Below are 14,739 nucleotides of genomic sequence, written 5' to 3'. Positions count from 1 at the left end.
TTTCTTTCTTTGTGTACAAAGGCATCACCATGTAGAAACACGCGTCTTTAACAAACTTTTGCCACAAGTTGGTGGCACTATCCATCACATCGTCTGCATGTCTTGTGGCCATATATAGTAATATGCAAGCATAGATTTACACCAACTTTTATCAAGCAACAAGTTACAGCAATTTGTTTCTTGCTTTGCTTTTGTTACACGCTGTAACGTGTCATGACCTCTCCTCCACAACTCCTTTATATGATGAGTGAGTGTCTTTTTCTATTATTTTCAGCCTTTTTATTGTGAGTGAGATATGCTTGGTGGGGTTTAGTTTTGTCTGTGTTTGCTTGCTTGTTCTCTTCCCCTTCTTGCACTCTCATGTCCTTCCTCTCACTGCACACCTGCCTGTTATCTCCAATCAAGCAGACCTGCCTGCTATCACTCCCTCACCTCACCACTGTAAGAACCCTATGCTGACATCCAATCCCTGCCGGATGGTTGCGCCATACACAGCACGTTTAGGTGCCTCGTTTCAGCTCAGTGAAAACATCTAGTTAGCCAGTTTATCTTCCGGCTCGTTAGTTTGTTTGCTTGCCTGTCTGCTTTCCAGAATAACTATCACTGGTTCTCTCTATCTGCAGGATCCCCTGTCTGCCAGCACTCCACACCAGTTTGCCATGCCAGCTGCCAAATCTCCTTTCTCCAAATACCCCTCCCGTGCAAGCCTTCACTCCCGCTACTCTCCCTCACTTCAGCCAAACATCAGCCTGCCACCAGCTCACCTTTCTTGCCATCTTCCAAATAAAAAGACTTGTTTTTCACCTTCCTGCCTGTCTAGAGTCTGCTTTCGCGCTCTGCCTTTGATTCAGGACACCTTTCATATCAACAGCAACAACATAATTCTGTCACTGTTCAAAGTGGATCTTTTAGCCACACTATATTCTTAGAAGAGCGTTGAACGATCTCATGGCCTAATACATAATTAATTAATATTACTTCTGCCATTATGGATGTATGTTTCCCTGAGCTGGTTATCCATTTGTTTTCACCTGTTTCATCTGCAACACCCACTTACTAAATGAAGTGCACCTCAAATTTGCCAGGAATGAGGTGCTTAGCATCAGAGACACTCTCAGACTGAGACTTTGTGTCTTTTCATAATCTTGATTTCAAAGAGCTGTTAGTTGTACATTGTTATGTTAGTAACTCCCATGGGTTTGGTTTTAAAAGGTGTCTTTCTGTGGTGGTTTTGTGGTGAGTGATGTGGTTGGCTGCCCCATCCATAGGTTGGATGAAGAAAAACAGCCTCATGGGACACTGAAACATGGGTCGATATCCAGCTGCTGTAGACAGTTGTTTTAATTACTTGAATATGAACCTGATCAAATAAGCATGTCCATGTGGACATGGTGCCAGATTTCGACTGACAGAAACACTGCTTCTGTAATGCACCTGCAGTTACTCAATATAAACTGGACTAACTGGAATAACAACTCAGTTTTCTAAAACTTGGTCTAAATCTATATTAGTATAAATTTGAGTACAAAGGTTGAGTTTGAAACAAGACAGGGGAATGGACTTAATTACTACTGGGACAAGTGAAGCAAAGGGGTAGATGGTGCTACCAGCTTAATAAATTTCAGCTTCTGTGCCTTGCGTTAATTAGGAAAGCTCATATTGCGGTAACCAAAAAAAAAAACAACACATTGTGCAGACCTAATTACCCTCGGAAATTGTATTATAGTCCATTGTGCATGGAGAAAATAAAATGTCACACTATAACAAGCAATACTTTGTTCCCCAGTAATACACAAACATCCACATCTTCCTTGCTCCCTTCCCTCACTGTCACACTGAACAGATGAAGGACATTCAGAACATTTAAGGTTCTGCAACATAGAAACAGGTGGTCTATTGTTGTCGAACCAAGTCAGTATGCAAATTCTACATATTAATGAAGCGCATTTGGCACATATATCTAGGTATTAAAGTGTAGCAGGAGCAGGTGCACTTCTGAGTACAATAATTAATGAATGCATCAAGATAGTCTCTACAGTTAAAAGAGCACTGCAATGAACCAATGAAGTGGCTGCTCAGGCGGGTTTGATTTCCACTGTACTGCCTGATGTACGATACATGGACTCCCCCTCCAGGGCTCTGTCAGTTGAAGAGTTAAAACGTAATGGAAATGGTATACCATGAAATTTGTTACAGATATCCATGGTGCCCACATGAACCTAATAATTTCAGTGATCCCCTGACTTTTCCTCTAGCACAACCAGCTCATAAAATCTTTCACTTTTTCAGTGAAATATCTCAACGTTTATGTGACTGATTGTCAAACTTTGTACAGACATTCATAGTTTTCAGACACAGTTGTAATGAATCTATAAGGAAATTCAATCAGGAAGACTATCTTCATCGTAATTCTGTTGTTACATTATGTACATAATGTAATGTAGTAATCTGAACCATGAATTGTTCCTAAATCTAACCAAGTAGTTGTTACTTAAACCTAACCACACTATGGTCATTTCCCAAAGTTAACCACCTGCTGATGAACATCTGGTATGCTGATTATCACGTGTTGTACTGGAAGTCTTTGAATTGACATATTCACACGTGTTCATAAGTACCAGGACGTGTTGGTCAAATACTCTAATTTCTGTTCTCTGTTTACTGCCAATTAACATATTTTAGCATAGTCATAACACAAGTTAACTCAAGCTGTCTTTGTCAAAAAAAGCTCAAAAAGGCCAAAAAAACAACTTTAAATAAATAAATAAATAAAAAATACATCGTTTCTTTCCTCTGCTGATAGTTTAAAGTTTATATGTAAGCCTGTATAATGACATCATCAACATGTCAAAATACATCAGTGTCCCATATATTTCATGGTGTCAACACAGTTCAACTCACACAAATAGTGACAGTTTTATCAAATGATGCAATGCTACATGTCATAGCCAGTGTTTCACCAACTGACATCACCTCCTCCAAAAATCATTTAGTCAGGCCTAGGCCAATCAGAACAAAAATACTGCATTATGACAATGAGTCTCTCCATTTTAAGAAAAACCTTAAAAATCTAAAAATGACATTGGAAAGCATGACACACATAATGAAGTAGTTTTCAACATTAGTACACTGATAGTACACCAAGTAAAGTCTGTTGTCACTCACTCAAAGGGTTCACTGGGGTCGTCCCCCTGCATCTCCGGAGGGATTGGTATCCGCTTATAGTACATTTCCCAGTCAAATGCCCCTCGCATGGCATCCCCTGCCTGAGTGTCATAGCCGAAGTTGTCGTGGTCGATCACGTCGATCATTGGACACACAATGGTTTTCCTGTTCTGGGCAATTCGGTCTGGGAGACACAGACAGAGGCAGATGGTTGATCTTCTATTCATTAAAAAAAGTTATTGCACTGCTTTTCAAAGAAGAACCACAGGAAAACACAAACAAGGTTTTATTGTTAGAGGGCATTTCTTTGTGTTCTGAGGAAGGGTTACCAGCACATTGATGCAAGTGACTAAGTGAAAAAAAGTTTTAAAGGCAACTGATATTTTGATTTTCAGTAGTAATTGCTTCATGTTTGTCTTCTCTTTTTTATTTGCTTGAGTCAAGATGTTTTGACCATGTAGTCATCCCTCATTTTGAAATTTTGATCTTGGCTTTTTTGATCCTGTGTCCCCATTAGGATATACTTTGAATAAACTATAAACACTGGTTTACCCTTATTCTCTAACACAAAGTACAAGCATTTACAAGGTTTGTGAATGGAGGTGCAGATTTGTACTTTTTTTTTGGTGTGAGGTCTTATATGTAAGGCCCCCTGCACAGAGAAAAGCACATAAACTCTGCTTTAAACAAGGTGTCAGAACTTTCAAAGGTTGTAATAGGTTTGTCATACAGTCAACTGCACTGAGCCATGCACCCAGCATGACCCACAAAGAGCCACAATCCAGATTAGCTAAAGTCTATTACTGGTTGGCCTTCAGTGTTCATGTTTTGGAACTTAAAAATAAATAATAAATAATAAATAAAATATAAATATATATAATATATATAATATATATAGATATAAATATTTCTTAGACAGAAAATTATATGTATATATTATATGTGTCAAATAAAACTGGACCTAAATAAGAGACGTTTAGATGAGATGTGATTTGATCTTTTTTTCCTATATTGTTTTTTGAATGCCACACAATAATAGAAACCTGTTTGTGAAATGTAATTTCACCCATCATTTTTCCACATCCTCCACATCCTATCTCCGTTATTAATAGCCCAAGTGTCACAATGTGCTGTAATGAACATAACAACTGCCTGTTTATGTTACGCACTGGCAAACACGCATCCGCATTTCCAAGCACTGAGTGAACAGCTTGACATAGAGGTAGTCAGGGTCATAAGGTTTGTTATGAAATGGTTCCCTTGTGGGACGGCACCATGCTGCGAGACAGAGCTGAACATGGGTCCTTAATGGAAAAAGGGGTAATTGAGAAAGTGAGAGTGTTTGTAAGAAAGTCCATCAGCCTGAAGATGAGTCACTCCATCTCACAGTAGGGGTGTGTGTGTGTGCGTGTGTGGGTGTGTGTGTGTGTGTGTGTGTGTGTGTGTGTGTGTGTGTGTGTGTGTGTGTGTGTGTGTGTGTGTTGTTACTTCAATCATTGAAGGGACCTTGAGAATGAGGACACTTCAGAGATTGAGGACATGATGGTGTACGAAAACCAAAGAAATTAAGTTGTGACAACAGCTGGATGTAGTTCTTCTGTTGTAGTTCATCAGAAACATACTCTGTGTTACAAACTATATCATGTGCTACAAAATATATTAGAAAATATTTAACATTGAGTAAGAAACATCTGTAATTTCCGAGAAATAATAGTGTCAGAAGCATTGAAATCCCCAAAAATCCAAAAGCTAGAATAAAGACCAAATAGGGTATGAGAACCAAGATGCCAGTACGCCATTAGAACCAACCTACAGGATCTAAGAACTTGAATAGATGGAAGATAACCATCAGAGGAGAATACATTAAGGAGAAGCAAAGTCGTCATATAAAATATGATGTAGAGCCATTTTGTCTTTAGTTTATTTGCAGAACTAAATCTTGTTTATTTCTTGTTAAGAAATCAACACTATTGCACTGAACTTTCTCTCTGCATTGAACCTTTGAATCTTTTGAATGTTTTGAGACTCCAGTAGATATTTACCTATCCTGCAGTTAAGTTTTGAAGTCTAGACTTACAATCTGGCTCGGCCCTGGACTTCTGACCTTCAATACTTCTTTGCATTTTTTGTCAGACAATGGAAATGGGGAGTACATGCTGGAGCTTTTGGAAAATAACAGAATGGTGTGGGTAGCTTGCAGGGACTATGGAAGAATACTAAGAGAATGTTCGGTATGAGCTACAGTCGGTCAGAAAATAAATTACAGCTCCCCGACAGCTAAGCAAAGGCAACAGGTGAGTGTCGAGATGACTCGGAACAACTTTGACCTGGAGCTGTAAGTCTGTCCTCTTTGCTATCTGACTACTGTCTGCATGATTAAGTAGGTTTCAGTTGCAGCAGTCTGTTATTGAAGCATCGCCATAATGTTCAAATACTAAATAGAACACCCAGCAGAGGGAATGAGATAACAGAAGCTGTAAAAGTCGTATTTAAATGTAATTGTAATTATAACTTATTTTTGAGGTCAATAGTAGTGAAACACAGCCCATTTTTATTAGATTCAAGTAAACAAACCTACAAGTGTTGCTAACTACTGAATATGTTAAACTAATGTAAATAGTTAAACAAACAGTCCATGATTTTATGTTTATTGTTGGGTAAAAAGAATCACTTAGAGCTCAACCAAGAGTGCAAGAATATTGTGCACAGGTCCATTCCATAAGGTATTGTTTGTTGTTAATATTGCAATGTGATATCAACCAGTCCATTCACATGATCCAATAAACCATGTTAAAGTTATTATAAGAATTTGGTGTTGTGTATATTAATGATTTGTATTTTACAGGTGACAGTCCTAACCTAATCCTGAAGCTGAGAGTCAGACTGTTTAAGAAGTGAAGAAAGTTCAGCCAGTTTAGTGTTAAACTGGAGATTTCTCATATTCTCCCTTGACTGAGGTTCTTTGTTTCTTCATGCCCTTCAATTCTTTAGTCTGGTTGGAACCATTGAACAGTGTTTTGTTTTCATGTGCAAAACATAGTCTTTCAGAAAACCCTTCATACAAAATAACATCTATTTGGAAAGAGGACTTTCTACAACCACACTTTTCCAGCAGCCTTTTCAAACAATGTTCAACAGAGAGAATTCAGGATCTCCTTGGGGAGGAAAGAAAAGAATCATGTAGGTGTCAAATACAGGAGAGTACTAAAACTAATCATTGTACTCGGAGTTTTTACAGTAAAACTGACAGAAACTTTGGTCTCAAGACTCAAAGACTCAAAACAACTTTTACTGAGGTTTTACTCAAAATCAAACCACTGTCACTTTCTTACTTCATGTGGTCAAGGGTCAAGGCCAAGAGGGGATGCCTCTACATATTTTAAAAAGGAAAACAAGTTGGACAACCGTTGTGGTTGATGGTAGCCATTTTGTCTGGAGCCTCTTGTACATTTTAGTATAGAAGACATGTTTTGCATATTTAGTAACATTTTAATTTAAAAGTAAGATTTTACAAATTACATTTTTGAAAATAAAAATAAAGACAGTTTTAACAATTTATAACTTCTTCAAAGTTCCATTTGATGGTCATGAACATAACACATGACCCTAAAACTTTGTCTTTAGTAAAGACATACAAAAATGTATGTTTGTGTGTGAATGACAGCAAGATTTGTCCCACAACTCTGTGTGTGCACGTTTGTTCCTCACCCAGCAGCGGAGGCAGCCAGTTGGCGTTGGCCTCACAGTGGGAGTCCAGGAAGGTGATGACTTCTCCTTTAGCAGCAGCAGCTCCAAGCAAGCGAGTCCTGATCAAGCCCTCCCTCTTCTTGGTCCTCAGGATCCGAACCTTCGGCATCCTTGTCATGTATTCCTCCAACGCCACCTTTAGGTGTTCTGCACAGAGGAGGGAGAAGGAGGGATACAGTAAGAGGGTGAGATCATCCACTGTTCGATACAGTTACATCATTTGACACATTTACTTCAGTTCATTTCTTGGTTTCCTCCTAAGCAATTAACAAGGGAAGGGAGGGATGTAAACCTGGCTACCACGCTAACTTTGATTTCATGAACAATTCATAGATTTGATGCGTAGCAGTGTGGACATCATCAGGAATGAAAACTAGGAAACAAAAGTTTTGATTTAATATTTGAGGGATGTAACAGATATGCTAACTCAGTTTAAAGAAGAACAAGTCCAGCTCCAGTTCTTTCAACAGTGTCTGTTTAGTTGAATTAGAGGTTGCAGTGCCATGGTTACAACAGAACCCTGTGATAGACCTCCTGCTCAGTGCATGCTGGCAACTGGGATAGATTCCAGCCCCCTGCAACCCTGTCTAGGATAAGTGGTTTAGAAAATAGATGGATGGTTGCTGAGGTAGAAGTGAAGGACGGACTCAGGATGAGGAACTTTTTAAACAACAAAGGTTGTCATCCTGTGGCCGTCAATAACAAACAAACCTCTCCTCTCTGATACAGACAGAGGTGAAAATGACTCATGTCTCTGGGATTTTCATCATGAAACCATACGCACAATCAATCAGACCGACAAACTGCACAAACAAAAGTGTTTATTTATTGATGCATGCCAAATGTCATCAAATAAAAGTAGGATTGTCAGTTATCTTGGATTAGTAAATAGCTCTACATCCTCTGTGAGGTGGGTATGTATTGATTGAACAAATGTGTGCAGAGAACAGGCAGAAACAAAGCAAATCAAACTAACCTCAATCTCCCCTTTTGAGGCTTAATAACGGCTGATTATTCATTATCTTGCTTCATCCGTGAGCTTTTATTCCTGAATGGTGTTTGCTTGTACTTACAGCAAATACCTGCCCTTCCAGAGTGGCTCTTAAATTATGATGGTGAACCTGTTATCCCCAGCAAATGCTGCAGGCCTCCTTCTAGCCAGATTGTAACGAGTAAACAAATTAAGGCTCGAGCACATTGTAACCCAAAGGTTTGTCAACATCAGCAGTTCTCACTTGGTTGGACATAATTTTGTAGGACATCCATGCTGGCCCTGTGACTGCCACTGTAATAAATTTACACCCATCACTGCAATTAAAGTCAAAGAAATCTATGTGCAAAGTTCAGCTACCATTAGTCACAGAAAAAGGTTGGATTAATGGCCTCCCTGAAGAGAAAACAGCTTTCTTTGTGATTTAGATGAGATTTCCATTTACTTTTTTTAATGCTCTTTATGATTTAAGGACTATAATTCTTTATTAAATGTCTTTCATCTGTGTTGACTTTTGGTTGATCGAAAAAAAAAGATTTTTGTGGAAGATTTTAGTAGTTGTTACAGTACAGTTTTCAGATGAAAGGCTTCATGTCAGAAGGTATTCTGTACTGATTAGTGTACTGTTAGCGTTTGACAGTAGGGTCAAACATAGAAATAGGTAGAAAATGTGTCAAAATTACAGAGGATGCTGCAGCCTCTTCTCCTGATAAATCTCATTTTTGAGGATAAGAGCCTTGAGTTCTCTGAGGGGTTTGAATAGAAACCCTTCCTGAAGAAGTCAAAACATGAAATGTAACTTTGACAGCTTCTTTACAAAACGCCAAAGCACCGCCTGTTGACTGAATCGGAGAGATGCTGTGAGAAGTTGAAAAGTTGACCTTTCAACCTTTCATCTGTTGGAAACTTTATTTCCATGCCAATTGCAGATCTGACTGAGCTGAAGCTGACAGCGAGGTAGAGAGACAGAAAGAGTGTGTTGTGAAAGGCTACCTTTGTACATGAAAAAAGACCTATGACAAGAGATACAAAACAGTTAATTGCTTTGATTATATTGCAAGGCATCCAGAAAAGTCATGGCTGAACAACAATGTTTAGGGCGGAGACAGTGTTGGAAGGGAGAATATGACAAATGTTTTCCATCTTTCAATTCAAATATCCTCACTCCCCTCTGTCTCTTCTGAACCATTATGAAGAACACTCTATTTTTGTCATAAAGAAAACACTTTTAGCAAAGAATAAGGTGCAAGAGCAACATGGACGATGCCACAGGAGTCCTTCATTCTCACAGATTGTCTCTTTTCTCTTTTTGTCGCTTCTCTGGTTGGACTAGGTGACAAGCAGCACTGGTTTGAATATCTATTTTTCCTCTTCCACCAATCTTTGCATCCCTCCTTATTATACATTCTGTGCAGGGCCTCAGGGGTTTGGAGCTCTCTATCACTGGACTGACACAAATAGCATTCACACTTACACCTACGGGCAATTTAGTCTCCAGTTAACCTAATGGTAGTAGTCTTTAGATTGTGAAGCTGAAAGAAAACTGAAGCCGCTGATATTACATCAAAAGAGTTCATTTACAACAATGGGAAATGTTTCAGATGTATTCATAATATAAAATGCACAGATGTTGTGTGTTTATGCTGCAAAGAGTCCTACCTGATTGGTAATGAGAAATAATAAAGATGGCAGTCACAGTAATGCACTGTGTTTCTACAGTAACCAACCACAATATAACTAAAAATGCACTGATATTACTAACAGTGCCATTCACACAGTAATTACTTGTGATTTACCATGTTTTACTGTATTATTACTACTAATTCAATATACAGTGGTCCCTTGTTTATCGTGGGGCAAACGTTCTAAAAATAACCCGCAATAAACGAAATCCGCGAAGTAAGTTTTACAATTATTATACATGTTTTAAGGCCGTAAAACCCCTAACCACACACTTTTATACAGCTTTTTACACGCATTGTGTACAGTACTCCTTTAGTTAATCAGGACGCAGAACACAATGCGCTTCCATACTGTACAGTACGCTGTAAAAAAAAGCATACAAAATTACACTAAAAAAATCTGCGAAACAGCAAGTCCGCGAAAAGTGAACAGCGTTATAGCGAGGGACGACTGTATGTATAAGTTTTAATCAGTGAGGAGGTAACAAGTGAACTTCAAATCGGGCAGGAGATCTGGATTGGACAGTACAGTACAGCCAATCATAATGTGCTAATGTATTACATCATCTGTAACTACAGGACGCAAGGCCTACTAGATCTCCTATCTAGTAGGCCAAGCACATTTAGTACCTATACTTTGGTACTGGTACTGTACATATAATAGGAGACTAATGAAAGAATTTGAAGTTTTGGCTTGCCTGCACCATCAAAGGCATGCTGCATTGGCTCCTAACAGTTCGTGTTTGCTCTGTAACCATAGATGCACAGACAGCTACCACCTGGATTGCTTTTGACGCTAGACAAAAAGTGAAAGTGAGATTTATGACAATGTATGCTTGATGGACATGAAACGTACAGTGATCTCTGGATCTGACTCTGAGAAGGAGTGTGATTTTTTTGAAGCAGAGTACATGAGTCTGGTGATTCTTGCTTAGAAGCTGCTGTACTTCTCCCTCACACAGTTCAGATGCTACATCGCCCCTCGTTTGAAATCACAGTGCTGCATGAGAATGCAGGTTTAGCGCCGGATGTTGAAATAAGGCCTCAGTACCGCGACCATCTCAGCAAGTAACCTACTCTCACCTCAACCTAATCCCTTCCAGCTGAGTCTTTCTGATGCTTTTTAGAGCCACCACCCTCTTTTTCTTCATATCTTACCGTCTCCCTCCATCACCCCATCAAAAAAGATTCTAAATCTAATCCCTCCATCTTCCCATCCCTGATTTTTCTGATTTGCATGGCTTTTTTGTCTCTCCTGTCCAGATTCTCTTGTAGGTCAAGCGTCTTTATCATCTGTTGCCGAGTTTATTACGTTATTTATTGTGTTGCAGGGTAGCTGACCTACACGCTGTAAAGTGTGACATTGCAACAAGGGCGAAAAGGCACCGTAAGGTCGGCGTCAAGCAGCGAGGAAAAGGCACGCTGTCCTCCCTGTGTGCTCCTATAATAAATCAACTCATTAAAAACTGACCATTAAGAGCCTGACTCTGCCTCTTTATAAAAGCGCACCCTACACAAAGTGACGCTTACATCAGCCTGCTAATGACAGGAAGCCAGGCAAAATTAATCAACGAGAATTCGCCCCGCGTGTGAAAAGAGCTTGTATGGGGAGAGGTAGGGGGAAAAAGATCAGAGCATTTAATTATGATTGGTTAATTTTCACTGAATAAATTGGAATACAGCTCATACTGTTTACCGAAAGCAAGGAGGCAATTAATCATGCTAATGAGAGCAAACTAATGTCGGCAAACACATTAGTCTTTATTAGAATTTGAAGCGTCGGAGATTGGGGAGGGGGGCTAAGTCAACCTCGACATTGGGGTCATCTCACAGCGTGGAGCAGAGAGGGTAAATCGCTCATCACACGCCAGTTTGGTGATAAAAATCCAGACCATTTATTCAGCACAGACTCCACCTGAACTCCCACTATACCATCCATCCACCTTTTTTTTTCTACCTCCCTGCAGTCACTTCTATCTTGTGTGGACGGTGCCCGGGCCGCCCAAACATCTTTCATCTGCTCACATGGGGCCGTACTCAAGCATGAATTAGCCGTTAGCAGATGAAACGCGCAGCAGTTGGCTCCAGGCTCTTGTTAAAGTGTCTATGTGCATTTAAAATGTCACTGATGAAATGAACATGTATTTGCAGATCATGCGCTTCTCATTTTGATGCATGCCACTGACTGGAGTATTTAAAGGAGTAGTGAGTCATTTCACGTCTTTTTACGTTATAAGCAAATTAAGTGCAAAATGTCCCTCTTACCATGTTGGTTATACTTGTCTGGGCTGTTTGTTCATGTGAATAAAGAAAAGGGTGCTAATGTGACTCCATTTGTCAGCTCTGATTTGTTCAGGAATTCTCAAATTTGACTGAAAAACGCTAATTCAAGACTTCTCGATATACACGCTATTCAAAGGCATTTAGACTACAGTTTATTCACTTACACTGTGACAACACCTTATACCAGAATTACTCACATTAGTGTTTTCTTGATCTGCCTCACAAATGTTATATAGCAGTATAAGTAGTGGATCAGTTCAGGTTATACGCAGGTATACCTGTATATTTTCCAGTTGGCAATACCCACTTCTAAATCCTTTCCCTCTGATCTGCATCATTCATTGCTGCTAACCATATTTGAGACGGCATGACCGGCCCTACTCTGCCTCCATTAGCCAAGAATTGCTGTCTTCATTTGTGGGCTTATGTTTAGGCATGAGGATGGGGTTTAGATCAGTGTTAGTATATCAGTGTGAACCAATCAGAGGCAGAGTAGGATGGATCAGGTACCTTTGCTTCCCCATCTTAGGAAAAAATATTTAATTAACCTAATTATGTAGTTGTCTAATGCCTCTATGGGGCAGTATTTATGGTAAAATATGCATCTCTTCTGTGGCTAATGAGTCTTACTCCCTAGGCCAAGCTGCAGAACTGGCCCATTTTTTGGGGGAACTAGACTAAATATGCAAAAGTAGTCCTATATGTCACTTTTTATAACACACCTTTGCTGAATGGGTTCCTTTTAAAAATACACTGAACAGAAATATAAATGCAACACTTTTGTTTTTATTCCCATTTTTCATGAGATCTAAAATATTTTCTATATACACAAAATAACCATTTCTCTCAAATATTGTTCACAAATCTGTCTAAATCTGTGATAGTGAGCACTTCTCCTTTGCCGAGATATTCCATCCCATCTCACAGGTGTGGCATATCAGGATGTTGCATGATTATTGCACAGGTGTGCCTTAGGCTGGCTACAATAAAAGGCCACTCTAAAATGTTCAGTTTTATCACACAGCACAACGCCACAGATGTTGCAAGTTTTGAGGGAGCGTGCATTTGGCATGCTGACAGCAGGAATGTTCACCAGAGCTGCCCGTGAACTGAATGTTCATTTCTCTACCATAAGCCATCTCCAAAGGTGTTTCAGGGAATTTGGCAGTACATCCAACTGGTCTCACAACCGCAGATCACGTGTAACCACACCAGCCGAGGACCTCCACATCCAGCACGTTCTACTCCAAGATCGTCTGAGACCAGCCACTCGGATAGCTGCTGCAACAATCGGTTTGCATAACAAAAGAATTTCTGCACAAACTGTCAGAAACCGTCTCAGGGAAGCTCATCTGCATGCTCATCATCCTCATCGGGGTCTTGACCTGACTCCAGTTCGTCGTCGTAACCGACTTGAATGGGCTAATGCTCACATTCAATGGTGTCTGGCACGTTGGAGAGGTGTTCTTTTCACGGATGAATCACGGTTTTCACTGTTTAGGGCAGATGGCGTGTGTGGCATAGGGTGGGTGAGTGGTTTTTTGATGTCAATGTTGTGGATCGAGTGGCCCATGGTGGCGGTGGGGTTATGGTATGGGCAGGCGTGTGTTACGGACGCCGAACACAGGTGCTTTTATTGCTGGCATTGTAAATGCACAGAGATACCGTGACGAGATCCTGAGGTACATTGTTGTGCCATTCATCCACGACCATCACCTCATGCTGCAGCATGATAATGCATGACCCCATGTTGCAAGGATCTGTACACAGTTCCTGGAAGCTGAAAACATCCCAGTTCTTGCATGGCCAGCATACTCACCGGACATGTCACCCACTGAGCATGTTTCGGATGCTCTGGATCGGCGTATACGACAGCATGTTCCAGTTTCTGCCAATATCCAATATTCAATGTTCAGCTAATGAAAAATGGGAGCAAAGTGTTGCATTTATATTTGTGTTCACGGTAGTTTGAGACATAGATTAAGTGTATACCCACCACTCCAGCGACCACTACACCACCGGATGTAGGCAACCACAACATTTTTGGAGCTAGAGGAAGATTACCTTCATGTTTTTAAATAAACGTATAGGAGAAGGATCACAAATTTTGGTCTCTGGGGTCATAAACTTTGTATTCGATGATCGATGTGGACCAGAGTTTTTGTACGACCTTTAGTTTACCTTTATATATTATACACAAGCCAAATTACAAGCTCTTCTAAACTTCAAATGGCCCAAAATTGCAGATTGCTGCTTTTAGATTCAGTAAATCCTTTTTAACATGTTGTCAAATGTGATGGGAGCTGTTCAGGATTACAATACAAACAAACACACACACAAGCACCACCAGCAACATCCTCCCTAATGCATTCTTTTTTTCTTTTTTTTTTTTTTTTACAAAATTCAATTAGCGTTGAGACACAGGGGATCCAACATGGTATGCTGAGCTCTGTTTCCAGGGTGGTGGATTAATCCCAAGATGCTCTGGCACGCCACCAAAGACTGGAGCTGCTCCTTTATTCCCTCAGCAAAATATTTCACTTGTGAACTTCATCACACCTTATCAATTTTCTTCCTGCTGCAACTTGAATTTTAGCTGCAGCTGGAATCATTAAAAAAAAAAATGGGTCTGGAGGGAGTGACTGAGTGAGCATGTTGTTGGTCAGTGTTTTCTGCATTGTTAGGCACACAAGACAAGTTCAGTGTCAGTGATGTCAAGATTTAGCATACTTTCATATCAGTTTTAACATTGTTCATCCTGTCACCATGACAGTCTAGTCACAACACCACTGCTGACATTGCCTGTCAAGGCAGCAAGTTCTGCACTTCCAATTAAAGGAAAGACCTTAAAGGGACTGCTGTTAATTCCCT

General features: G+C 40.0%; 1 protein-coding gene across 3 annotated transcripts in view; it reads right to left on the bottom strand.

Annotated features, from left to right (window-relative positions):
- LOC104921929 (polypeptide N-acetylgalactosaminyltransferase 10) overlaps nt 1–14,739 on the bottom strand; it is a 69,190-nt gene that overhangs the window by 15,439 nt on the left and 39,012 nt on the right. For all 3 annotated transcript variants that reach the window (XM_027273255.1, XM_027273257.1, XM_027273258.1), the window contains exons 5-6: nt 6,874–7,059; nt 3,166–3,349 (exon numbers count right to left, since the gene is read on the bottom strand). In XM_027273255.1, coding sequence (XP_027129056.1) covers nt 3,166–3,349; nt 6,874–7,059 — 370 coding nt within the window. The remainder of the gene's footprint in view (nt 1–3,165; nt 3,350–6,873; nt 7,060–14,739) is intronic.

Source organism: Larimichthys crocea, chromosome XXII, assembly GCF_000972845.2.
Source record: "Larimichthys crocea isolate SSNF chromosome XXII, L_crocea_2.0, whole genome shotgun sequence".
Taxonomy (NCBI): Eukaryota; Metazoa; Chordata; class Actinopteri; family Sciaenidae; genus Larimichthys; species Larimichthys crocea.
Note: the sequence above shows the minus strand (reverse complement) of the source record. Positions and strands in the feature narration are given on the sequence as shown.